The following is a 24409-nucleotide window of genomic DNA, read 5'->3' as shown; positions in this document are numbered from 1 at the left end:
ACAAAATTGTTCGACTTGTATAGAAGTAGATACAGCTTAGAGAGCCAAGGTAACAAAAGGGGAAAAGTTTGTGTTGTCTGGTACCTTTGAGGGAGTCAGAAGCCTAAAGGGAGGCTCTGATTTATGATTCTCAGAAGACAACTGTTGTCAACAGTTCAGATGAGAACTGAGCGGCCACACTCCTGCAGCTGAAAGGCGTCAATGCGAGCTGAGTTGCTCTTGAACAGTGCGTTCCCCGGGGAGGCAGGGAAAGGCTGGCTTGCACCTGCTCTGTCACCCAGCTCCACTCTTAGGACAGAAGAGGTCTGGAAAACGTCTAGGCCATTCCTCATTTCACAGAGGAGGAAATGGGTTAGTGTGTAATTGTTTTTATTATCACACTTGTTTTATCTTCTAATCTGTCAGGCTCACTCAATGCTACATCCTGCAGTCCCCACCAGTCCCCACCCACTGGGGAAACAATCCGATCCTGCAAGCAATTACTGAATGCTGACGGCATGCCTCACCTCCAGACCTGCCCATTAAACCAAGAAGGGAGGTGTTTTGCTTTCCGCGCTAGATCGGTATTTTCCCCTACCACTTTAAGATTACGCTTCAGGCCAGTGTTAGGCTTTCTGGTGGGGTGGGAAGCTACAGGCGGCCTCCTCCACCGCAGTGATGGCGGCTATGAAACCTCTGGGTACTGGGGCCGGAGACGCGGCAGGGATTCTCCCAAAACTGGGTTTTCAAGGCTACCGCGCTCTACGGAGGCCGACCCCGCAGGTAAGGAACTGTCCACCGGGAAGCAACGGGCGTGGCGTGAGCAGCCCGACCAATCAGCAGAGCCGCCCTTCAGTCAGGCTCCCCGCCCGGGGTACCCGCCCAGTCCCCAACCACTGAGCATGCGCCGCCGGCCTGGCGCAAATCCTCGCCTGGCGCGCCCTCTCCGCGGCCCCGGGAGGGTTAGGCTGCGCCGGGCTTCCTCAGAGAGACAGAGAGGGAGCCGGGGCGGCAGGGGACCCTTCGGGACGGGAAAGCGGTTAGGGTGTTGGGGGGAAAGTCCCTCACAGGGTGGCTGTCGCTAGCGGCCGCCAGCTCTGCGTCACGGTGGGCTCGCAAGCCGGCGCATCCCGGTTTCCTTGGCACCCCGCCTGGCGGTCCGGCGCGGAGGGGCGGCAGACCGGTTAAATCGGCCCCTGTGAGGGCTGCCGTGTCACCTGAGCCCCTTCCAGGCCGTTGTCCTCAGGTTACAGGCGACATAATCGAGGCTCCGAAGTTTTGCCCACGTCCAAGGTGAAGCAGCTGGCCGTCCCGGCAGGTCGGAGTCTGGGAGTCTCCCACGCCTGGCCCGGCCCAGCCGTCATTCTCCCGCCGGGAGCTCCGTGCCTCCGGGGACCGAACGGTGGGGAGGCCGAGGCGCCACCACGAGCGCGCGGCGCTCCGCGCCAGGTCCCGAGCAGGGACGCTCCGTCCAGGTCCGCCCGGCCGGCTGGGGGTGTCGATCGGTGCCGCGTAAAGGCTACTTTCCTGAGACCTCCGTCCCCGCAGAGGCCCCGGGAGCAGAGGGGGGCGTGGTGCACCGAGCCCAGACCCTCCCGGTGACATCGGGGTCCCCTCGAGCGCAGCCTGGCTCCCTGGGCAGGAAACCCGGCTCTGAGACCGCGCATCGTCCAGCCTCGGCTGTGCGCCCTCTTGGTGGCGTGCGCAGTCCCCTTCTCGGGTCTTAGGACGTGCGACCCGAAGCGGAGGCAACCCCGACCCCCCCACCTTCCCCGCTGAGGGTCTCGCGCGAAACGCCACCCCTGCCAGTCTGGCAGCCTAGCTCCAGCGCCGGGCCGCGCCGACCTGCCTGGCCCGCCGTCCCGCCGCGCCGGCCCCTCCTCCGCCCTCTGGGCGCCCCGCCCCGCCCGCGCCGCGCCGGACACCCCGCCCCGAGGAGGCGGCCCGGCGAGCGGTCGCCGAGGGAGGCTGGTGGCATGGGGGAGCCGCCGCCGCCACACGCACGGTCACCCCGAGCGAGCCCGGGCACTGCTGCGATCGCGGGGGGCCGCGGACGCCGAGGGGGGCGCCTCGGGGCGTGACACGGCGCGGAGGGCGCGGCCCGGGCGGCGGCGGCCCGAAGCGCGGAGAGCAGCCGGGGGAGCGGGCGGCGGCGGCGCCGGGAGCGGCAGGCGGAGCGGGCCGGGCGCCGAGGGCGCACCTGGCTGCTGCGCGGCCGGGCCGGGCCGCGGGAGCAGGCGGAGGCGGAGGCGGAGGCAGAGGCGGCGGGGGCCGGAGGATGTCGCAGCCGCCGCTGCTCCCCGCCTCGGCGGAGACTCGGAAGTTCACCCGGGCGCTGAGTAAGCCGGGCACGGCGGCCGAGCTGCGGCAGAGCGTGTCTGAGGTGGTGCGCGGCTCCGTGCTCCTGGTGAGTGCGGGACGACCGCGGGCCGGGGGAGGGAGGAGGGGGCCCAGGCAGCTGCGGGCCCGGGCCGGGCGCCTCTTAGTCGGCAGGGCTGAGGCGGAGCGGCAGACCGTGCTGGGTCCGCGGAATCAAGAGGTGGGGCGGGCGGGAGGGGGCTGGACAGGGAAGAAGAGAAGGTCCTGGAGGGGCTGCAACTCCCAGACCCCTCTCGGCCACCCAAAATTCTGTCCCCATAGCTGCCCCCTTCCTCCTGGGAAATTTCCGCGGAGTGACGTCGCCCTCTCCCTCTTTTCACCCCGCTTTCTCCCAATTTACCTGCTTTCTGTCAACTGGGAAATTACACTCTCCCCCCTCCCCCGCATCCCTCCCCCAGCCTCCCTCTCCTCCAGTGTTTTGGAGGGGCGCAGGGGAATTGAGATGGGGCTTCCTCATCCAGTCTGCGCTCAGGGTGGGAGATGCCCCTGCGAACACTTTGAGTGGGCTGAACTCCAGGAGGGAAGGGCTTCGGCATTCTCTCCTGCGCCCCGTCCCCCCTCCCCAAGCCGGTATCCTGAAGTTTGGCCGCCTTTTAGGGAAGCTTGGGGGGCATGATGGGAACCCTCGCTAATTTAGCATTGGTGCAAATTTCTGTGACCTTTGGGGGTTCGAAGCAAGCAAAGCAAGCAACCCAAAATGAATCTGCACGTGGCAGAACGTCTTTAGAGAATAGGCCTCTGGGTGTGAGGAAGATGAAGTTTTCTCTTAAGTTTTTCACAGCCAGTGCTGGTTCTGCTGTATTTGGAAACGCACTGCAATAATTTAGAATAGTCAGGTTCACCTGGATGGTGCGGGAGTGGAGCGACGTTTGAGCAGGAGCGAGCTCTGCCGGGCAGCTGGAAACTTTTAGCAGCCCCTTGCGTTGCCGCCGGCATTTGTTTTCTTGAAACGGGCTTGTTTGTGGGTGGGTGTGACTTGTGGTGTTTGTTGGAACAGTGCAAGAAGATGGGCCTTGGAAGTGGTTGTCTGGGCTTTGTGGCGCGGTGTGTTGGGGAGTGTCGGGGCAGAGTGCCGGGCCCCTTAACACAGGGGCGGATGCATCATTTTGGTGGCAGATCGATGCCCTTCATGGGCAGACACAAAATTGCGTGAATGACGTTTGTGGAGATTGGAGATGAAACTTCGCTGATTTCTGTGTCCAATTTGCTCAGTTTGAATTTTCTCTCGATTGCTAGCTCTGCCAACTCACTCCAGATTTCTCAAACTCCAGTTTGATCCGTAGTAAAGAGGGATTTAATTTTTCTATTTTAGGGAAGTCGATTAGGTAAGGAGTAGAGCAGGAGTTGGGAATAGACCAGAACCTGGCCATCTCTTCCATAAGCAGCTAACTTCTGTATGGCTTCCTGCATCTTCCTGACTTTTGCCAGTGCATGTTAAGGATAAAGCCTGCAACTTCTTTGGCATCCTTTCTGTTCTCACACAGAACTTGGTTCCTTTATCTGGGGCCTGCCGTGGTCATCAGGGATTTTAGGCAGAACAAGAGTAAATAAAGTGTGCTAGTGTGCCATGATTTCCAAGGTGCTGCAGGTACTGGTTTAATAAGCCGTGCTGGTGGAGCCCAGGAGTGCCGGTGCAGACACAACACTGCTGATGTGCAGTGGTCCCCGAATATCCCCTTCCTGTCGGAGGATGGCCTACTAATGGTGACCTAGGAGTGTCCATTCCCACATGTGACGGCCTGCCAACTGTGTTATGTCATGATACTTTAGTAGTACATCCGTTTTCCCTGGACACCCTTATGCATGAAGAGCCAGATGGCCTGGCTGTTGTCTTAACTCTTAGTCTTGTCTGTCTGTAGTCACTTGTCTGACAAAACCTGTGATGGAACAGATACAAAATGCAGGGAAGCGGGTGGGCTTGCTCTGGCATGTGAGGGCGCCTGACTGAATGGGAAATAGGAAATGCATTGTGATGGTTCTGAATTGCAGAAGGAAGAATCCGGGAGGGCCTACAGATACTAAAAATTACCCACACACCTCATCCCCCCATCTCCTGCCTGGTACTCTGCCACTGCCTACTTCCTCTCATGGCTCCAGTGTCAGGGAGCCACAGCAGGTGCACCTGCCACATAAGTTCTGGCCCGGCTTCGTTGTATGAAGGTCTGAGAGGTGAGGTAAGGTAACCCTGGACTTCTCAGGAGGCAGAGCAGCAACCCATGGTCTGTGAATCTGTCCTTAGATGGAAGTAATTACTCTGCTCTGTGTCTGATAACTTGGGTCAGCACTAATACAATGCTCACAACATAAATGCTCAATAAATATTCTTAACTAGCTGACTAATAAAGCAGTTCTGCAGATGGATTTTAAAAAATTAAACTATGTATGCATTCAATAGCTCTTCCCACGCTTCAAGTATTGATGAGTGGATGGTCATAAGATCAGAAACAATGAAATTAAATAGTTCAGCGGATGATAAAGGCTGCCATTAAAAACAAGCTTTAAAATGTAAACATAACATGGGCTTACTCATTTTTCATTGTTCAATAGCTCATTTTTCATGGGTTCAGGTTCGTGGACCTTTATGAATGATTTTGTGTTAATTTGTTTGAAAAGCTTGAAAATAAACATACAAAAAGTAGAGAGAATAGTATAATGAACCTTCATGTTTCATCATTCAGATTGAATAATTATCAAGATTTTGCCAAACTTGCTTCATATGTCTCTTCTTCCTATTCTTTTTCATGTGTGATTGTGAATCCCAGGCCTTGTATCATTTCACCTCTATATAACTAGTATACATTACTTAAAAATAGGGTCTATTCTTACATAACTATAATGTCATTATGATAAATTAACAACTTGTTAGTATGCTCTTCCCATTTCCCAGATTATTTTAAAAAATCTTTGATTGTTAGTTTGTTCTAATCAGGGCCTAAAAAAGCTTTGCAGGCCTTGTCAGACATGGTTAGCTCTTTCACGAGCTTTAGAATTCTTTTTTTTTTTTTTTTTTCTGAGATGGAGTCTCGCCTTGTTGCCAGGCTGGAGTGCAGTGGTGCGATCTTGGCTTACTGCATTCTCTGCCTCCCAGATTTGAGTGATTCTTCTATCTCAGCCTCCCGAGTAGCTGGGATTACAGGTGTGTTCTACCATGCCCAGATAATTTTTGTATTTTTAGTAGAGACAGGGTTTCATCATGTTGGCCAGGCTGGTCTCAAACTCCTGACCTCAGGTGATCCGCCTGCCTCGGCCTCCCAAAGTGCAGGGATTACAGGAGTGAGCGACCCACCGCGCCCAGCCAGAATTTTTTATAATGGAGAGAACCCTCCATGGGGTCAGGACTTCTGGGTTTTAATGTTAGAGGTTTGGTAGTTCAGAGCATGGGTTGTAAACCTGGTTCCATGCCTCACCAGCTGTACCGTCTTAGGTATATAACTTAACCTTGTTGGGGCTCAGTTTCCTCATCTGTAGATTGGAGATAATAATCATACTTTCCTTGTATTGTAGTTGGAAGGATTAATTGAGCTATGTGGGTGAAGCTCTTAGCCAGTGGCTGGCGTATATTCTACCAGCTACTTAAGTCCCTTTGGACTGTTGCTTAATGTCTCTGAACTTCAGGGTTCCTGCTCTGTTAAATAAGAGACATACTTGTTTTTTTCTAGAGTCCCTTATTCCACCAATGGGCTTCTATTTGAAGCTGTTTTTATTTATTATTTATTTATTTATTTATTTTGAGACGGGGTCTTGCTCTTGTCACCCAGGCTGGAGTGCAGTGGCATGATCTTGACTTACCGCAGCCTCCATCGCCCAGGCTCAAGTGGTTCTCCTGCATAGCTGGGATTACAGGTGCCTGCCACTATGCCCGGCTAATTTTTTGTATTTTTAGTAGAGACGGGGTTTCGCCAATTTGGCCAGGCTGGTTTCGAACTCCTTACCTCTGGTGATCCACCCACCTTGGCCTCCCAAGGTGTTGGGATTACAGGGGTGAGCCACTGCGCCTGGCCTTGTTTATTATTGTTTTAGAGACAGTTTTTATCTGTCACCCAGGCTGGAGTATAGTGGCACAATCATGGCTTGCTGCAGCCTTTGAACTCCTGGGTACATGCAATCCTCTCACCTCTGCCTCCAGAGTCACTGGGACTACAGGCATGCACCACCATGCCTGCCTGATTTTTGTATTTTTTGTAGAGATGGGGTTTTGCCCTGTTGTCTAGGCTGGTCTCGAGCTGGGCGCAAGCAATTCCAAACTCCTGGGATTGCAGGTGCAAGTCAGCATACCCAACCCTAAGCTGCTTTTATAAAAGTAGTGGAGGTACTACTAGGAACGTTTTTAACTGTAGGAAAAGTAATTTATGATTTTTGGTAATGAAGGAAGAATCCTCACAATTTCAGAATTAGCTTTCCATAATTTAGAATAGTCAGGAAGGTGGCATGTTCAGAACGTATGCAAGCTCAGAAGAAACGCTAGAAAGAATTCCCTGAGCAGGATTGAGTTATGATTACTTTTGGAGCTCCGGACAGGATTTTACCTCAGGTCTTTCAGATGTATTAAAGATGGCATCATAATGGCCTAGATCTAAGAGGATGTATTAATACCACTCAAGGCCTACAAGTGTCTTTTCTCTGAAAGATTTGTGTGACTCTCAGGTCACATCCCTTTGCATGGGTGTGCTGACTGTCCTGCACTTGGGTATTAATACACAAGTCTTCGGGCTGCCCGGCTTCCGTACTGATCTTATCTCATCATGTTCAGCTTCAGACTCTTCTTCGATGTCAAGCCCTTGCCAGCGATGCCACTCCACACCCCTTTGAGTTCCAACAATACAAATGAAACCAAGTCAGGTCGTTGCTAAATTTCGCTTGGCTGTTACTGGAGGAGGGCAGACAGGAAGTATGGGGTAGTAATGTCCCTGAGTCTGCCTGAGGCTTCCTGCACTGCCCCGTTTATTCAGCTCAAGATTCCAGTGCTATCAGAGGTAACGTGAGACCCCGGTAATGTTGTTCTTTGAAATTCTCAAGAAAGGTAAAATCTCGTTTTTGGCTATAATTTAAAATCAGATGTCAGTAAGCTGATAACTGGCCAGAGCTTCTCTGCACTGTTTTTCTCCACCCCTCAGTGGAGAAAACAGAAATGTCCCAAAATACAGGAAGCAGGGTGGAGGCACATATCGGATTAGATAATTAACAGAAGGTTCCACTCCTTTGCTTTTTAGTCCATTTGACTATTAGTAGTCAGGAGGACATTAGTGAGGCCTTGAGTTTGAACAGGGAGGGAAGGAACTGTGAAAAATCACTGTCCGCATTTACTGAGGGCGGACTCTGGGGCAGGGCTCTCTGCTGGGTGCTAAGAACATGATACCACATGAGAGTAGGCCATTGCCCATGCAGGGTTTATGATCTAAACAGGTGGGCGGGTCAGTCACCTACACTAAGGTGACTAACAGTACCAAGGCGCACTATGGAAAGAGTCAAACGTGTGGTTCAGAGACCACAGGAAGATGAAAGCACAGAACCAGTGTATTCGGGAAAGAATTTATTAAGAGTTAAACTGGACCAGCCCGGCACGGTGGCTCACGCCTGTAATCCCAGCACTTTGGGAAGCCGAGGGGGGTGGATCACAAGGTCGGGAGATCGAGGCCATTCCGGCTAACACAGTGAAAACCGTCTCTACTAAAAATACAAAAGATTAGCCGGGCGAGGTGGCGGGTGTCTGTAGTCCCAGCTACTCAGGAGGCTGGGGCAGGAGAATGGCGTGAACCCAGGAGGCGGAGCTTGCAGTGAGCGGAAGATGCAGAGATAAGGGAGACTTTTATTCTTTTTTTTCTAAGAAAGAATAAGAAATCGAGGCCGGGCGCGGTGGCTCAAGCCTGTAATCCCAGCACTTTGAGAGGCCGAGGAGGGCGGATCATGAGGTCAGGAGATCAAGACCATCCTGGCGAACACAGTGAAACCCCGTCTCTACTAAGAATACAAAAAAATTAGCCGGGTGTGATGGCGGGCGCCTGTAGTCCCAGCTTCCAGGGAGGCTGAGGCAGGAGAATGGCTTGAACCCAGGAGGCGGCAGAACTTGCAGTGAGCCAGGATCGCGCCACTGCACTCCAGCCTGGGCGAAAGAGCAAGACTCCGTCTCAAAAAAAAAAAAAAAAGAAATCGAACAAATGCTTAGTATGCCCAGGTAGGACCAAGAAGGAGCAGCGCAGCTTGGGCAAAGAAGAGCAAGTTTTTTGGAGGAAGGGAGAGAAGTTTTGACAAATACAGTTGCCAACTTTGGGAACAATTTCATTGATTGGCTGAGAACACGTCCTGAAATAGATTTTTTCATTTGTCTTTTTGAAACCTATTTCAGGAAAGAAGTTCAAACCAGCCATGAACATATGCTTCCTAGAGAGACCTGCCCTAAGTGTAAGCCTGAGAGTAAATAATGTGACTGTTTTCTGTCAGGCAGGCCCAAGGCTGGGATGGGAGGTGTGACATGGCAGGGAAAATCCAGTAGCAGGCCTGTGTGTGTAGGCACTTAGGTATCATGAGAGTAGTAGTCGGATATGGTGAGTTACCATTCAGTAAATGGTATTACAAATAATAATGTTGGACCCGTACCTTATAGCACATACTGAAATCAATAATAGTGAAATACAAGAGTTATTTGTAAAATAAAAGAAACCACATAAAACATGGGCGCATAATCATGTAAGAGTGGAGAGGGATATTTATGTATTTATTTATTTATTTGAGATGGAGTCTCACTCTGTCACCCAGGCTGGAGTGCAGTGGTGCAATCTTGGCTCACTGCAACTTCTGCCACCTGGGCTCAAGTGATTCTCCTGCCTCGACCTCCCAGGTAGTTGGAATTACAGGCATGTGCCGCCACACCCGGCTTATGTTTGTATTTTTAGTAGAAACGGGGTTTCACCATGTTGGCCAGGCTGGTCTTGAACTCCTGACCTCAAGTGATTCACCCACTTCAGCCTCCCAGAGTGCTGGGATTACAGGCATGAGCCACCATGCCCGGCCTGGAGAGGGATTTTTAAAGTATGAAAGTTCAGGAAGAAACCAGCTGGACCTGGGCTTTGGAAGTGAGCCTTGGCTTTGCCACTGATTGGCTGAGGACTTCGAGCAACGTACATTGCCCGAGCCTTAGTTTGCTCATCTGAGAATTGGGATTGGTAGGTATTATTATCTTAGAGAGTTTTTTAAAAGTAAAGATTAAGTAAGAAAATGCATGTAAAGTAGTTAATAGTGAGTGCTTAGCAAATGCAAGCTCTTATTATGTTACTAAAGGAAAAGATTGATTATCTTGACTGAATATTTCTGGAGCCAGCATTTATTGACCCATCTATGATGCCCTAGAATGCATCCAAGGACTTCACACACAGGTTAAGTCCCCTAAAGGTCACAGGTGTAGGTACGGGGGCTGGGTCTTGAAGCTGAGCACTATAACTTCACACCCTGAACTCCTAGCCACTCTGCCTGTTGCCTCCCCATGTTAACACTAAACGTCTGTCTCTGTAAGTACCATACTGGTAAAAGTCAAACAGTAAGCTTAGAAACAATATTTGCCCTGTAGCTATTTGTCTTTAGAGATCTCTCGGTCACAGTCTTAAGTTAAACCTTTTGCTTGGAGGGCTACCCCATTCTGTAACTCCAGGGCCACATTCACATGGGCATAAGCTGTACTGTACAGTATGGAATGTAGGTTTGATAAGCATGAGGTTTTAAAAGTGTACCTGTCATAAAATTGTTTTTCTTTAGCATAAATCTCTCATGTACATTCGTTGACTGGCTATCGGCCTGACCTATCTGTGTTTAGTCTTTAACATGAACCAGAATGCAGAATGTTAACAGTGGTTATCTCTGGATGTGGGATGATGGGAAGTTCACTTTTTTTCTTCCAATTTTCTGTCCTCCCCAGATTTCTACAGTTGACATGTATTGCTTTTATTACTTTGGTCAATATTGACAGGAGAAATGATTTTGAGAATGTGCTGTGATAATTGGAGCCCTCAGGGCAAGGCCACTTAATTCTAAGAGATAGTTCTTTTTCTTCCTGTCATGTATTTGAGCTTCTGCAATTTTAAAAAGTTGCTCAGAATTTAGCAAGTGGTGGAGAGAGGGAGGGCTGGGAGTTTCTGAGATGCCGGAGGCTATTTGTCACGGGCTCTTCCCTAGGCTGTTCCCTGGCCTGGGGCTTCTTGGCTCTACTGACCCAGCTCTTGTCTTTACTTCTACACTGGCTGTTTGGTCTGCCTCTGCTTCCTCACCGTCCGCAGCTCCCTATCGCCGTGACCTGCTCGTGTCCTTAGTGTGGGGCGGCCTCTCAGTGCTCACCCCATACCACTCAGCACCCTCTTCCCTTCCGTGGAACAGGATTCTCCTGCGTCTCCCCCTTCCTCTCTGATGTCTGTTCCTGTGTCTTCTTCACTCTTTTTCCTGCAGTCACCACACAGGGACATTTCTAAAGGGTCTCTTCTCCACCACTGGTTTATAGAATTTAATTTTTTCCCTTTATTCCGAAGGGGGGCACCATCTCATTGCAATTTCCACAGTTTTATCTCCAGTTCTGATTCTCCCCCTTATACCACACGCTTTGCCCCACCCTGCCCCACCCTAGACCTGCTTTTCTGTTTTCCTGCCTGACTCTTCTTGGCTGTCCTACCAGCTCCTTAAGTTCCGCATCTATGAAACATAAATTGCCACTTTATATCCCAAGTTAGGTTGTCCTTTTTACATTCTTGTCTTAGTGGGGAGTGTCTGTGTTCATCACCAGCTTTGAAACCTGTAACTCCTCCTGTGTCTCTTCTGTTTATCTCCTTTGCCTTCCTCATTCAAGAACCACTACATTCATTACGTTCTGTCATGAATCAGTCGTTATGGGCCAAGGACTCCCAGATCTCAGTGGCTTAGAACAGAAAGGTTTATGTCTTCCGCACGCTACCTCTCCATTGAGTGTGGGCTGGGAGCCTAATTCCATATTGTCCTGGGACCTCAGTTGATGGGACAGCCCCCATCTTGAATGTGGCAGGTTTGTGTGGCAAAAGCAAATCACATGGCAACACTGAACTCCAGGGGCAGGGAAGTACAATCCTTTCTGTGTATCTGCAAGGAGAGCTCACATCTTTGGTGAGCAGCACTGATGCCTGCTGCAACCTGGCGTCCCCTTTCCTGTCTCCTTTCTTTCCTGGTTTGTGCAGTAGTAGGGTGTATTAGTCCATTTTTGCACTGTGATAAAGACATACCTGAGATTGGGTAATTTATAAAGAAAAGAGGTTTAATTGACTTACGGTTCTGCAGGCTATACAGGCTTCTGCTTCTGGAGAGGCCTCAGGAAACTTACAATCATGGCAGAAGGCGAAGGGGAAACAGGCACATCTACACATGGCTGGTAAGAAAGAGGAAGAGCAAAGGGAGAGGTGCTACACACTTTTAAACAACCAGATCTCATGAGAACTCTATCACGAGAACAGCAAGGGGGAAGTCTGCCCCTCCTCCAACACTGGGGATTTGGGTGGGGACACAGAGCCAAACCATATCATAGGGGATAGGATCCTTCTTACCTGGTTTCTTTGCTACTATAATTATTCCATCCTTATAGGTTCAGTTCTGAATCCTGAAGACGTTAGTATTTGCCATTGCCCTTGGGATACAAACTCTTTCCCTTGGACCATAAGGCTCTCTCCTTACCAGACACCACCCTCCCATTACTCACTGGCTGGGCTTTTAGATCCTCATGTATTCCAGCCTCTCTCATACTTCAGGAGGTAAGAAGCTCTCACTTCTGCCTGGGATAATAATGACCCTTGGCCACCCTTCTCAGTTGCCAGGCCACTCTCTCTGGCCTTTGAAACTGTACTCATATGTCCTGGCCTATCCACCCAAACTAAAACATGCACTGCCTGTTCCTTTCTTTTGACCACTTATCAATATTTATTTATTTATTTATTTATTTTTGTGCATTTGCTTAATGTCTTTTTCCCTCCCTGTACTGTTGGTTCACCATGGTTTTTCCAGGGCCTGATACATAGCAGGGGCTCAGTCATATTTTTTGGATGAATGAACAAACCCTGAAAACGCTACATCTGACTGTGTATCTTAATTTTATCCTTTTCTTATTTCCTATTACCTCTACTTTCCCTTCCCTGCACCTATTTCTGTTTATTTCATCCCAGTTTTCCTCCTGCTGCCAGATTAATTTTCCTAATGCACAGGCTCTATCATACCATGAGTTTCTTATTGCTACATATGACAAATTTGCTGATATTCTTGCACATCAGAATGTGTATCACTTTGAGGCTGGTTCATTGTTTGTTTTCGTTTAGGAAAAGCTGTTCAGATTGTCAGTAAATCCGTGTGATCTTTGCATAGGATTTTAAAGCAGCCACACATCTTGGTACAAAATGTTAGAGATTAATTTCCTTTGTTAGGACCATTTGTTTTCACCGATTCCATAGAACTCCAGTGTGTAAAAGAAGACACTGATCTAGCTCTTGTGTTAAATATTTAGTAACTCATTTGTCTGAAAGAAAGCAAAACAAAACAAAAATACAAGGAATAAATATCACTGGGAGTGCTGTTCATTCACTGAATAATGAGTTTTGCAAGGAGCACGTGGGTGGTGACATTATATTGTTTACACCTTTATTTTCTGTTGCTTTTTTGACTCCTTACCAGTGAATTTATCTTATTTTATACTTTTACTTTCTATTTCTTTCTTGACTCTTTATTGGTGAACTGGTAGCAGCGAGATGTACTATCTGATCAGAACTTTGAATCTTCCTGCCTCTCTTTCTTGGAGGTTGACAGGGATAAATACAGTTAAGATAGTGCTTGGGTGTGGTGACATTGGAAGACAGGCTGGGCCAGGGCCTGTGGTAGAGACTTCCCCACTCTATTGAATGTTAATCTGAAAGTGAATCTGAAAGCAGATGGTCATGAACTACCCAGGGTCTCTATTAAGCCCATGAAGTTTATTTTAAAACTCTTAAAATAGATTGAAATTCAAATTGAGATTCATGTAGTCTATTTTTTAAACATTTTGTCTTAACAAAGTAGATGTTCAGTCATACAGATAGGCAAATATTCTAAGGAAAGATGTTTACCATGCTAAGTTAAAAAAATAAAGTGATAAATAGTGCCATTGGCCAGGTGCAGTGGCTAACACCTGTAATCCCAGCACTTTGGGAGGCTGAGGTGGGGCAACACTTGAGCCCAGGAGTTTGAGACCAGCCTGGGCAACAAAGTGAGAACCCATCTCTAAAAAAAAAAAAAAAAAAAAAAAAGAAAAGAAAAAATAGCTGGGTGTGGTGGCACACGCCTGTAGTCCCTAGCTACTCAGGAGGCTGAGATGAGAGGATCGCTTAAGCCCAGGAAGTCGTGACTGCGGTGAGCTATCATTGAGTCACTGCACTCTAGCCTGGGTGAAAGCGAGACTGTCTCAAAAAAAAACCAAAAAGAATACTACAGCTGGCCTTTGAACAACATGGGTTTGAACTGCACAGGTCCACTTATATGCCGGTTAGAAAAATAAGTGTATAGTAAACATTTTTGGAGATGTGCACCAATTTGAAAAAACTCACGGATGAACTGCATGGCCGTTGAAGAAATTAAGGAAAAGGTATATCATTAATACATAAAATAATGTGTAGATACTAGTCTATTTTATCATTTACTACTGTAAATGATACACAAATCTATTATAAAAAGTAAAAATTGTTAAAACTTATGCACACAAACACAGACCATACATGGTGCCATTTACAGTCCAGAGAAATGAATATAAAGATGCAACATTAAATCATAACTACATAAAATTAACTACAGTACATATTGTACTACTGTAATGATTTCATAGCCACCTCCTGTAGCTATTGTGGTGAGTGTTGTGTTGTGAATATCCACTTAAAACACTGTGTGACACCAGTCATCTCCATGTGAGCAGTTCCTCTTTCCATAAAAGAGAACCCAAAAAGAAGAAGAGGAGGCAAAATTTAACGTAAGTAGAGAGTTTATTTGGGCCAAGTTTGCTGCAACTCAGGAGCAAAGGTTCAAATTGCCCTGAATATACACTCTGATTAACAGTAGTTACAAGGGATTTTTAAAGGAAAAGAAGAGGCAGTTTCTGAGTTGTTTATCAAGAATTCACATGAAAACAACATGAGCTATTGATTGGCTATCTTTTGTTCTTTGTATTACACATTCTGAGAACATGAAGATAATGGAGGAGGCAGCTAGTCAGGAACCAAATGACTTTAAACAGTTGCCCTTGGGCATAGAGTGGGGTGACCTGAAGTCCCATACTCATGTCTCTTCTCTGGGCCTGCATAGTTCACATAGCTCAGACTGCTCCAAGCTATTTTTCTTTTCTCTCTAGTAAATTGCTTATTGCAGTAAAAAGTGATCTCTTGCCTTCTTGTATATCATGTTTAGTGCAATACCATAGACATCGAACTACACCATTGGACCCTTACAAAGTGCCAGCCCTTACAAAGATCCTGGAAGTGCTCCTAGGAAACAGAGAAGTCATGACATTACAAGAAATAGTTGAATTACTTGATATATTTTGTAGACTGTGGTCTGCAGCTGCAGTTACCTGCCATTTTAAGATAAATTAATCCAGTTTAAGGACCATTGTGAAAAAAGAAAAGGAAATTTGTGAGCTGTTTCTGTAGCTGCATCAGCATGCATAAAAACCTTGTACTTCTTGCAAAATACCTTTTTATCTTGTAGTGAAAATGCAACTTTTATGTGGGCACAGGATTGCTCTAGAAAGGAATACCTATAGACTAATGACTTGAGAAAAAGTGAAGTCGTTATATGACAACTTAAAGCAAAAGGAATGTGAAAGATCTGAAGCTGGAGAATCTAATGCCAGCAAAGGATGGTTTGATAATTCTAGAAAGAGTTTTGGCTTTAAAAATATCAAGATAACAGGAGAAGCAGTTCTGCCAACCAAGAGGCAGCGTACAGACTCCCAGATGCCGGCCGGGCGCGGTGGCTCAAGCCTGTAATCCCAGCACTTTGGGAGGCCGAGACGGGCGGATCACAAGGTCAGGAGATCGAGACGATCCTGGCTAACACGGCGAAACCCCGTCTCTACTAAAAACACAAAAAATTAGCCGGGCGAGGTGGCGGCGCCTGTGGTCCCAGCTACTCGGGAGGCTGAGGCAGGAGAATGGCGGGAACCCGGGAGGCGGAGCTTGCAGTGAGCTGAGATCTGGCCACTGCACTCCAGCCTGGGCGACAGAGCGAGACTCCGTCTCAAAAAAAAAAAAAAAAAAAAAAGAATATCATTGAGGAGAAAGGATATCTGCCTGAACAGGGTTTTAATACAGATTAAAGTGCCCTATTCTGGAAAAAATGCCACAAAGGACATTTTTTAGTAAGGAAGAAAAGTGAGCACCAGGATTGAAGGCAGGAAGGCTTAGGCCAACTCTACTGTTTTGTGTAAATGTAATCAGGTTTATGATCAGGACTGCCCTTTTCTATAAAGCTGCCAACCCCCAAGTCTTGAAGGGAAAAGATCAATGCTAGCTGCCAGTCTTTTCATTGTATAAGAAGACCTGGGCAGGGAGAACCCTTTTTCTGGATTGGTTTTGTTACCAGCCATGGGTTCTTGGGCCCTCAATGCAATAGAAATTGACATGAGGCCTAAAGAAAAGCCTTCATTGGAGCTTATGCCTGAGCATAAGGGAGGCAGAACAAGAGAGAGAGAGAGAATTCCTTGGCCAACTCTCTGAGCCTGTAGGGATTTTTTATTAGGCAAAGTGTGGGTATTGACATTGGGGTAGGATATGCAGGGTGGGCTGGGCAAAGCACATGGTAGGGTATGCGGGTCAGAATATCTGGTTGGTCAGAATATCTGGTTGCGATGGTTATCTTGAGTGATGGGCCACCTGGTGGTCTGGCCGGTGGCAACAAGGCTTTAAATCAGTTGGTCAGCATTCCTTCCTGAGGTCAGACACTCTGCAACCTTGGTTCCATATTTTGGACCTCTTATGGCCAATTCCTGGAATTCTTTTCTTTTTTTGAGACAGGGTCTGTTACCCAGGCTGGAGTGCAGTGGTGTGATTTTGGCTCACTGAAGCCTTGACCTCCCGGGCTCAAGCAATCAATCCTCCCATCTCAGCCTTGCAAGTAGCTGGGATTATAAGTGTGTGCCATGATGCCTAGCTCAATTTTGTGTTTTTTGTAGAGATGGGGTTTTGCCATGTTGCCCAGGCTAGTCTCAAACTCGAGTTCAAGTGATCTTCCTACCTTGGCGTCCCAAGTGCTGGGATTACGTGTGTGGGCCACCATGCCTGGCCCTTGGAATTCTTTAAGTAAAAGGCATGGTTAAACATTCTGAGAGCACAGAAGAACAATTTAGAATGGCTGTTTTCTTTGTATGACTAAAGCCTCAGGCTTAGTGGGTATAGATAGCATCAGCGAGGTAGTGGTATGGGTTTTGTGATCACTGGGGATGCATGAAAGAATGCTCTGGTGGGGGTGAGCTGATGCCAAACCCCATCTTTAGTTTCCCTCAGTTTCATCAGTGCTTTGTCCCTGAAGTCAGGAAGGACCTTGGTAACAAGAGAATGCCTTTTAAAGTTCTTTTGATATTGTACAATGCCCCTGGCCACCCAGAACACATGAGTTCAATACCAAAGACATTGAAGTGGTCTACTTGTTCCCAAACACAATGTCCTACTTCACCCTCTAAATCAGGGACTATAAGGACCTTTAAGGCTCAGTGGACACTGTACTTTATGGAGAGGATCGTAGCGCTTTGGAAGACAACCCAAATAGAACACTGTGAAAGTCTGGAAGGAGTGTATCATTGAAGGATACCGTCATTGTTATACAAAAAGCAGTGAAAGCCATCAAGTCTGAAACACATTTCTGCTGGAGAAAACTGTGTCCAGATGTTGTGCATGACTTCACAGGATTTATGACAGAGCCAATCAGGGAAATCATGAAAGAGATTGTGGATATAGCAGAAAAGGTGGGGCTGGGGTGAAGGGTTTCAAGATAAAGATCTTGGAGAAATTCAAGCGCTAACAGACACCACACCAGAGCAACTAACAAAAGAGTGGTGGAGACTGGTGCTTCAGAACTACTGCCCCATGATGAGGAAGAAGACGTAGAAGAAGAAGCACTGCCAGAAAAGAAGTTGACGTCAGACAGTCTGGCAGAAGCATTCTAATTATTCAAGAGTGCTTTTGACTTCTTTTATGGCATGAATCCCTTTAAGATACGGGCACTGAAACTAAAGTAAATGGTGGAAGGATTGGTACTATATAGAAACATATTTAGAGAAATTAACTAAAAAGCGAGACAGAAATTATGTATTTCTGTACAGTTACACCTAGTGTGCCTGCCTCTCTTGCCTCCTGTTCCACCTCCTCCACCTCTTCTGCCTGTGCCACCCCTGAGACAGCAAGACCAGTCCCTCCTCATCCTCTTCCTTACTCAACTCAGTATGAAGACGATGAAGTCCTTTATGATGATCCACTTCCATTTAACAAATAGTAAATATATTTTCTCTTCTTTATGATTAATAATGTTTTCTTTTCTTTAGCATACTTGATTATAAGAATAGAGTATAATAGCAGGGCACAGTGACGCCTGCAATTGCAGCACTTTGGAAGGCCAAGGTGGATGGATAGCTTGAATCCAGAAGTTCAAGGCCAGCCTGGGCAACATGGCAAAAAAAAAAAAAAAAAAAAAAAAAGCCAGGCATGGTGGCATGCACATGTAGTTCCAGCTACTCGGGAGGCTGAAGTGGGAGGATGGCTTGAGCCTGGGAGGTTGAGGCTGCAGTGAGCTGTGTTCACACCACTGCACTCCAGCCTGGGGTGACAGAGTGAGACTCCGTCTCAAAAAAAAAAAAAAAAAAACCACAATAAAACCAGTATAATATATATCACACACAAAATATGTGTTAATTGTTTATTTTATCACTAAGGCTTCTAGTCAATTGTAGGCTATTAGCCAGTTTTTGGGGAGTCAAAAGTTGTAGGTAGATTTTTGACTGTGCAGGGTATTTGTATATCTAACTCCTGCATTGTTCAAGAGTTAACTGTAATATACAGAACTATTTACTTTTTTGTGAAAGAAAAAGCAATATTTTGTTCATGGAAAAAAGTTTTATGATCTTACAGATTCTAAAGTAAGCCATTCTCTTTTGTTTCAAGAATAAGTTAAATATCAAATGTTTATTCCCTCAGTTATAAACATAGAAATGCAGTTGTATAACCAAGTTTCTGTTACTAGGGGGATAGTTCTTGCCATGGATGGCAGTAGGATATGGTGCATGAGAACTTGGGCTCAGGAGGCTTCAGCCCCAGCTCTTCCATCTACTAGTTCTGCCTTCTCAGTTTCTTCACCCAGAGAGTGGACATTTTAATAGCACTTACCCCACAGATCTTTGTACTTAAGTGAGCAATTGCATATAAAGCACTTAGAATAGGGCCTGGCACACAGTAAATACTAAGTGCAAGCTGTGGTTATTTATGGGGGCAAGCTAAAGAAATACCGTATAACCCTTTAAAGTGCTGCTTGAGGAGAATTTGTAACACAGGAAAATTATATTGTTGAGCAAAAAAAAAAAAAAAAAAAAAAAAAACAAGCAGAAGTGTGTGTGGTCACAATTGTGTAAAAACTTTATGTATAAGAAAATGTTGGAAGGAAACACATGAAAAGATAGGAATATGATTTGTTCTTTATATATTCTAGGATTTCCCACCTGTTTTACTTTCTTAAGTGAATAGGTAATAATCTGTTAAGAAAAAGCAAATACATTGAATATTGGAAGGAAAGTTTGTACTATGTGTAAGATATTCAAATTGGTATGCTTGAAAATTACACTTGCATATCTTAGTGCTTGTACACATGGGCATTGTGATGTAAAATATGTTCCCGAAGTGAGGGCACACACATGCATGTTGGAAGCAAAAATATTGTCAACAGTTAAGAGCCTTGCATTTAATGCTCATAGAGGCGGGATGCCCCTGTGAAACAATGAAACTTTGCATTTGACTGTTTTATAAAGTTCTTTTTTTTTTTAAAAAAAGTCTTATCTTTGGCCTCTGGAAAATCTGGTCAGATAGACAGGGATAGTTTTATTATTTCCGTTTCTTAATGAGGAATTAAAGACCAGAGAAATCAAGTGACTTGCTTAATTAAGGTCACCTAGCTATCCTTAACCCTTTTCCTGGCAAGATGGCAGAGATTGTCTAAAAATGTCAAAACATTTTAAGATATAATTTTGAAGTTGGAGTTTCTTGAAAACTTTCAAGTGATTAACTCGAATCATTAAACATATTTTTTGGAAAGTACCACTAATTCTCTGGGTTTATAGAAATGCATGACATGAAAGTGAAATAATATTCTTTTGGAGATGAAAGTTATCTTTGGAGGTCGTCTGGTTCAACTTCCTAATTTTGCAGATGAGGAAGATGAGGTCAGCCATGGATAAGCCTTTGTGATCATACAGCTAGTTATAGAGACAAGAATCGAGTTTGCCGACTCCTGGTCCAGTGAATTTTCCGGTGACTATAGAAAATAATCACATTACTTTGTTTACACTTGTGTGTTGTCAAGTGTTGTTGGTAATCAGATAATAGGAGACTATGAAACATCTATTTGCACCATGGATCTCCTCCCTGCTTGTATATTTCATTAGTCCAAGCTAGTTTGTTGGTGAAATTGACACTCATGTTTCTGCAAGCCAAGAAAGGAGTTCTGCATTTCTGTTTAAGGGGTATTAGGATGAAAGGGAGAAAGAAAGAAAAAGCAAAAATTACAAAATTAATCTAAAAAAGGTCTCAGTAGTAACTTATTCATGAAGGAAGAACTAATTTAGTAGTCAATGTTATTGAAGGGACAGAATATCACAGTTTTACATGTACTTTGGTTAAAATTATGATGTGGCTTGAGAAAAAACCTTCCTGGGCCCATTAACCTAAAATTTGTTAGTGTAGAATAAGCTCTGTTAATCTAGGTCATTTTACATTTCAGGCTGCATTGCGTTGGCTAAAATAAATATTCAGCTGTAAATGACAATTTTGTTCAAACTGTATTGTTATAGAAAGAGTTGCATTTCTAAGATTGTTTAGAGGACTTATTTAATCTGTCATTCTAACATATTGTTGTTTTATTAAGTAGAAAGCAGAGTTCCTATGGTGATAGCAGAGGTGCCATAATATTTATAGTTGGTTCATCTGTAAACTATTATACTAGCTAGAATTTACAGGATATTTAATCTCTTAGGTTAACTTTTTCCTTCCCAGGCTTTTGCTGTGTTCATTTTGCCATTTTTATTTTCCTTCACTGTTCTTTTAAGAATCTTCTATGTTATTTTTTTCCTAAAAGATTGAAAGTAACTGCTGTTAAATAATTTTTTTTTTTTTAAACTGAAGGATGTACATGCTTAACTAATTTCTGTGGAGTTTGTGAAAAACTGATTGAGGTATTAGGGTTTTTTTTGGTTTGTTTGTTTTGTTTTTTTTGAGATGGAGTCTCCCTCTGTCGCCCAGGCTGGAGTGCAGTGGTGCGATCTCGGCTCACTGCAACCTCCGCCTCCTGGGTTCAAGTGATTCTGCTTCAGCCTCCCCAGTACCTGGGATTACAGGCGCCCACCACTGTGCCTGGCTAATTTTTGTAATTTTAGTAGAGACGAGGTTTCTCCATGTTGGCCAGGCTGGTTTCGAACTTCTGACCTCAGGTGATCTGCCCGCCTGGGCCTCCCAAAGTGCTGGGATTGCAGGTTAAGCCACCACGCCCGGCCAGGGTATTACGTTTTTAAAGGGACTTTATTAGTTCTTCACTGAAAACTCAGAGGGGCAGAGATTCCTGACAGTGTTGGTTTCTCCTGGAAGTTACTCAACACATTGGTGTTAAGATTTCCGTCATGTGTAAGAGGTGGCGTGAGAGAAAAAGGATCACCAATAGCGGATGAGGGTTTCTTGAATTGAGGATAGTCATAGTTGGTGATTCCATATCCTGGTCTAGAGTGTCAGTGCTGGGGTGGGAGGTGGGGAGTTGAGGATTATGGGCTGTGGAGAACCACATGTGGGGTATTGGGGGGTGGGTTCTTTCTGTAGGCTTACGGAACTCCATTTGAGGGGGGAGAGTTTCAGAATAGCTCCCAGAATTTGAGAGAACTACAGATGTGTTTTTCATGGCTTCAGTTGTTAGACATTGAGGAAAAAAAAAAAAAAAATCTTCTGTCCTCACAGTGTGGAGTCTTGGCATCTTGGATATCCTCCACCCTGGGCAATGGGCCCCAAAGCAGCCCTACCTCACAATCTCCTGGGCAACTTATTGGGAGAATCCGCATATTCCAGTGACACTGCAGTTCAGGTCAGGAAAACGGGATTTTGCCCGTACTACTTACTCCTTTATGGTCTTGGTCTGGTGCCTATGGGTGGCACCTGCACAATGGAGAAGTCACTGGCCAGCCTGGAGTTGATTTAAGCTGCAGAGCTGATTCCTTTCTGACCAAATCATTTGGTTTTGAGTCTGGCCTGGTGCAGACTTGGAGCTCACTTCCATCTTCTGTGACCTTTGGGAGAGGAGGGGGCAGAGGCCAGGATGGAATCCAGTCTTCTCTGCTGCAGGCTTCCCTTGTGATCTTTTTCCACATTCTCAGGCCAGGGCATCTTTCCCTGGAATTTGGAGAGGATTCAGTGTCCTCTTTTAGTTGAGGATCTTAGCAGATCTTGAGTCATTTTTGAGTTCTTAATGATGATGTTAGCAGAGAGAAATGCAGTGCTGTTTGAAGTTTTTAAAGCTGTCATACCTTAGTGTTGAGTAGGTCTCAGGTTGTCACTGATAATTCATTGACTCAACAAACACTAAAGAAAGGTAAACATTTGGTGAAGACACTATCCTTGTCCTCAAGGAGCATGGAATCTGGAGTGGACAAAGGAACACAGATGGGACCCAGGGAGCTTTGGTGTTGAGGTCCTCTTTGAGGGTCCTCTGCCTCTTGGCTATTTTGCTCCTGGAAGGAACAAGGAAGGTTGTGGGCAGTGCAGATGGAGTTTGTAGGAAGGTGTCAAGACTGAAGTCAGCCTTCTGGGTAGTAGAAACATACTGGGACCTACTTATCTATTACACTCCTTTCGCATGTCAGAAACGACATTTAATATGGCTGTTACTTGTGGGAGTAATGATAGGATATTTCTCTTGTAAATATTCTGGGTAGTGGCAGAAGAGGTGACCATGAATGAGATGCATGCAGTGAGAATTGTGGGCCAGGACTCCAAGGAACAGGCTAGAGAGATGGGATGGGAGGTCTTTTATTTTTATGGTAATGTAGCTATTAACATCCTAAGGACTCCTAAAATTAGTATTTTGTAGCTGTATGCAGGTAATTTCCTTTTAAGCTAACTGGGAAAACAGGGCGTTTAAGAGATTTATTTCTCTTGGCATTTAGAATACGTTCTGTAGGTGCATAGATCCCCAAAATATGCAAGGATTTGGATCTTGATGATGTCGTTAATTAACCCCAGAAGCCATGTTAAGCTTGTTGAATAAAATAGTATATAAACATATTAAATTTATGTTAAGTAACATAGTATATTATTATAGTTCTTTGTCTATCATAGTTGATACAGAATTGTAAATGAAACCAGTTTTCATTAGAATTGAAAATGAAATCAGTTTTTATGGAGTTCTAGATTAAAAATAATCTGAAATGATTGTGTGTACTGGGCATGAAAAGAAAATTCAATCTTGTTTAAAGCTCCGTAGAACACAAATTTGCATGGCACCATTCCTTGGGGTTTTAGTGATTGTAAAAGATGCTGAATACTTAGCTTGGGGGCTTTTGGAAACAAGGTGACATTCTACTGATTTGCAGTGGGGCTAATGGTCATTGTTTCTAGAAAAACACCACTTTTTGAGTGCTAAGAAACATGCTAAAGTACTAAAGTTGGTTCTTAGGTAAAGATGCGTACACTTGTGTTAGCCTTGATCTTTGTTTAGTTTTATCTTTTTTACTTTTGCCATTCAGGACATGTGTGGGTCATGTTAATCTCCTGGGTAAAGAAATGAGCAAGTATTTATTTGATTGGCAAATAAATAAGCATGCACATGTATTTTATAGATGCTTGAAAACTGTTTCCCACATATGTCTGAACTGATAAATTTTAAATTTCACACATGCATCAATTAAGGGAACACATTTGTTGAGTCCGAACTATGTGCCAAGCACTGTGCTAGGTGCTTTGAGGAATCAGGATGAGCGAGACAGATCCTGTCCCATCTTGCCGACTGACTAATAGGAGAGAGAAGATTGCAAAATTAGCTTCATGTACACCTAATAGAAGATTGTATCATTGGAGTTATAAGTAAAGCGTTAAAGAGGCCTGAGGAGAGAGATTACCTCCAGTGGAGGGAATCAGAAAAAGGGTAAAGAAGGAAATGTGAGAGATACAAATTATTCTAGATAGAGGGACCTATAGGAGTGCTGGCCTCGAGAAAGGAAATCTTGGGGTGTACTTGGGAAACAGTGAGTAGCTGAGTCTGATGACATGTAAGGAGGGTTAGAGGTACACAGATTCTGGTCACCCAGGGAGTGAGGAGGGTGGACAAGGCCAGGCTGTGGAGTGTTGACTTGATTCTTTGTTGTGGGTTTTTCAGCGGGAAGGCCCCAAGATTAGAACTTTGCCATGGGAATACAGTGACTGTGTTGTCAGAGCTTAGTTGCTGGGGAATGGGCGGGGTTAGAAAGCTGGGGGTTGAGGTGTTACTCAGGAGACTTCTGCCATAATTTAGGCAGGAGGTAATGAGGGCATGAAGTAATGTGTAAGTTATGTGTAAGAAGTATTTTGGGATTAAGCTGATGTGTATTTGAACCTGATTAGATTAGGACATATATTTATTCAATGCATTTTGATTAATAATCCTCCTTCCTCCCACCACACAGTGAGCTTGGAGCTCCCTGGCTAGGTGAGGTCAAGAAGCAAGAGGCATTAACTGTAGCCTTAGGTTTCAGCCATGTCTGACCATGGCTGGGAGTGTGGTGATGCAGAAACCTGAGGACACCCAGCCCGTTACACAGGCCTTGAGGAGA

General features: G+C 45.6%; 1 protein-coding gene across 16 annotated transcripts in view; it reads left to right on the top strand.

Moving 5' to 3' along the window:
* The first annotated feature begins 545 nt into the window (after positions 1 to 545).
* The window catches only part of DOCK9 (dedicator of cytokinesis 9), a 299986-nt gene continuing 276122 nt past the window's right edge, over positions 546 to 24409 (top strand). For 9 of the 16 annotated variants that reach the window (XR_013407697.1, XM_028837250.2, XM_077973901.1 and 6 more), the window contains exon 1: positions 1903 to 2386. Coding sequence is in view for 15 of the 16 variants with exons in the window: in XM_028837250.2 (XP_028693083.2) it covers positions 2258 to 2386 (129 nt within the window). In the remaining variant the exon portion in view is untranslated. Of the gene's footprint in view, positions 763 to 1902; positions 2387 to 24409 lie in introns of those variants that run through there. The other 7 variants (XM_077973897.1, XM_077973894.1, XM_077973895.1 and 4 more) reach the window with 2 other exon arrangements.

Source organism: Macaca mulatta, chromosome 17 (genome assembly GCF_049350105.2).
Source record: "Macaca mulatta isolate MMU2019108-1 chromosome 17, T2T-MMU8v2.0, whole genome shotgun sequence".
Classification (NCBI taxonomy): Eukaryota; Metazoa; Chordata; class Mammalia; order Primates; family Cercopithecidae; genus Macaca; species Macaca mulatta.
Note: the sequence above shows the minus strand (reverse complement) of the source record. Positions and strands in the feature narration are given on the sequence as shown.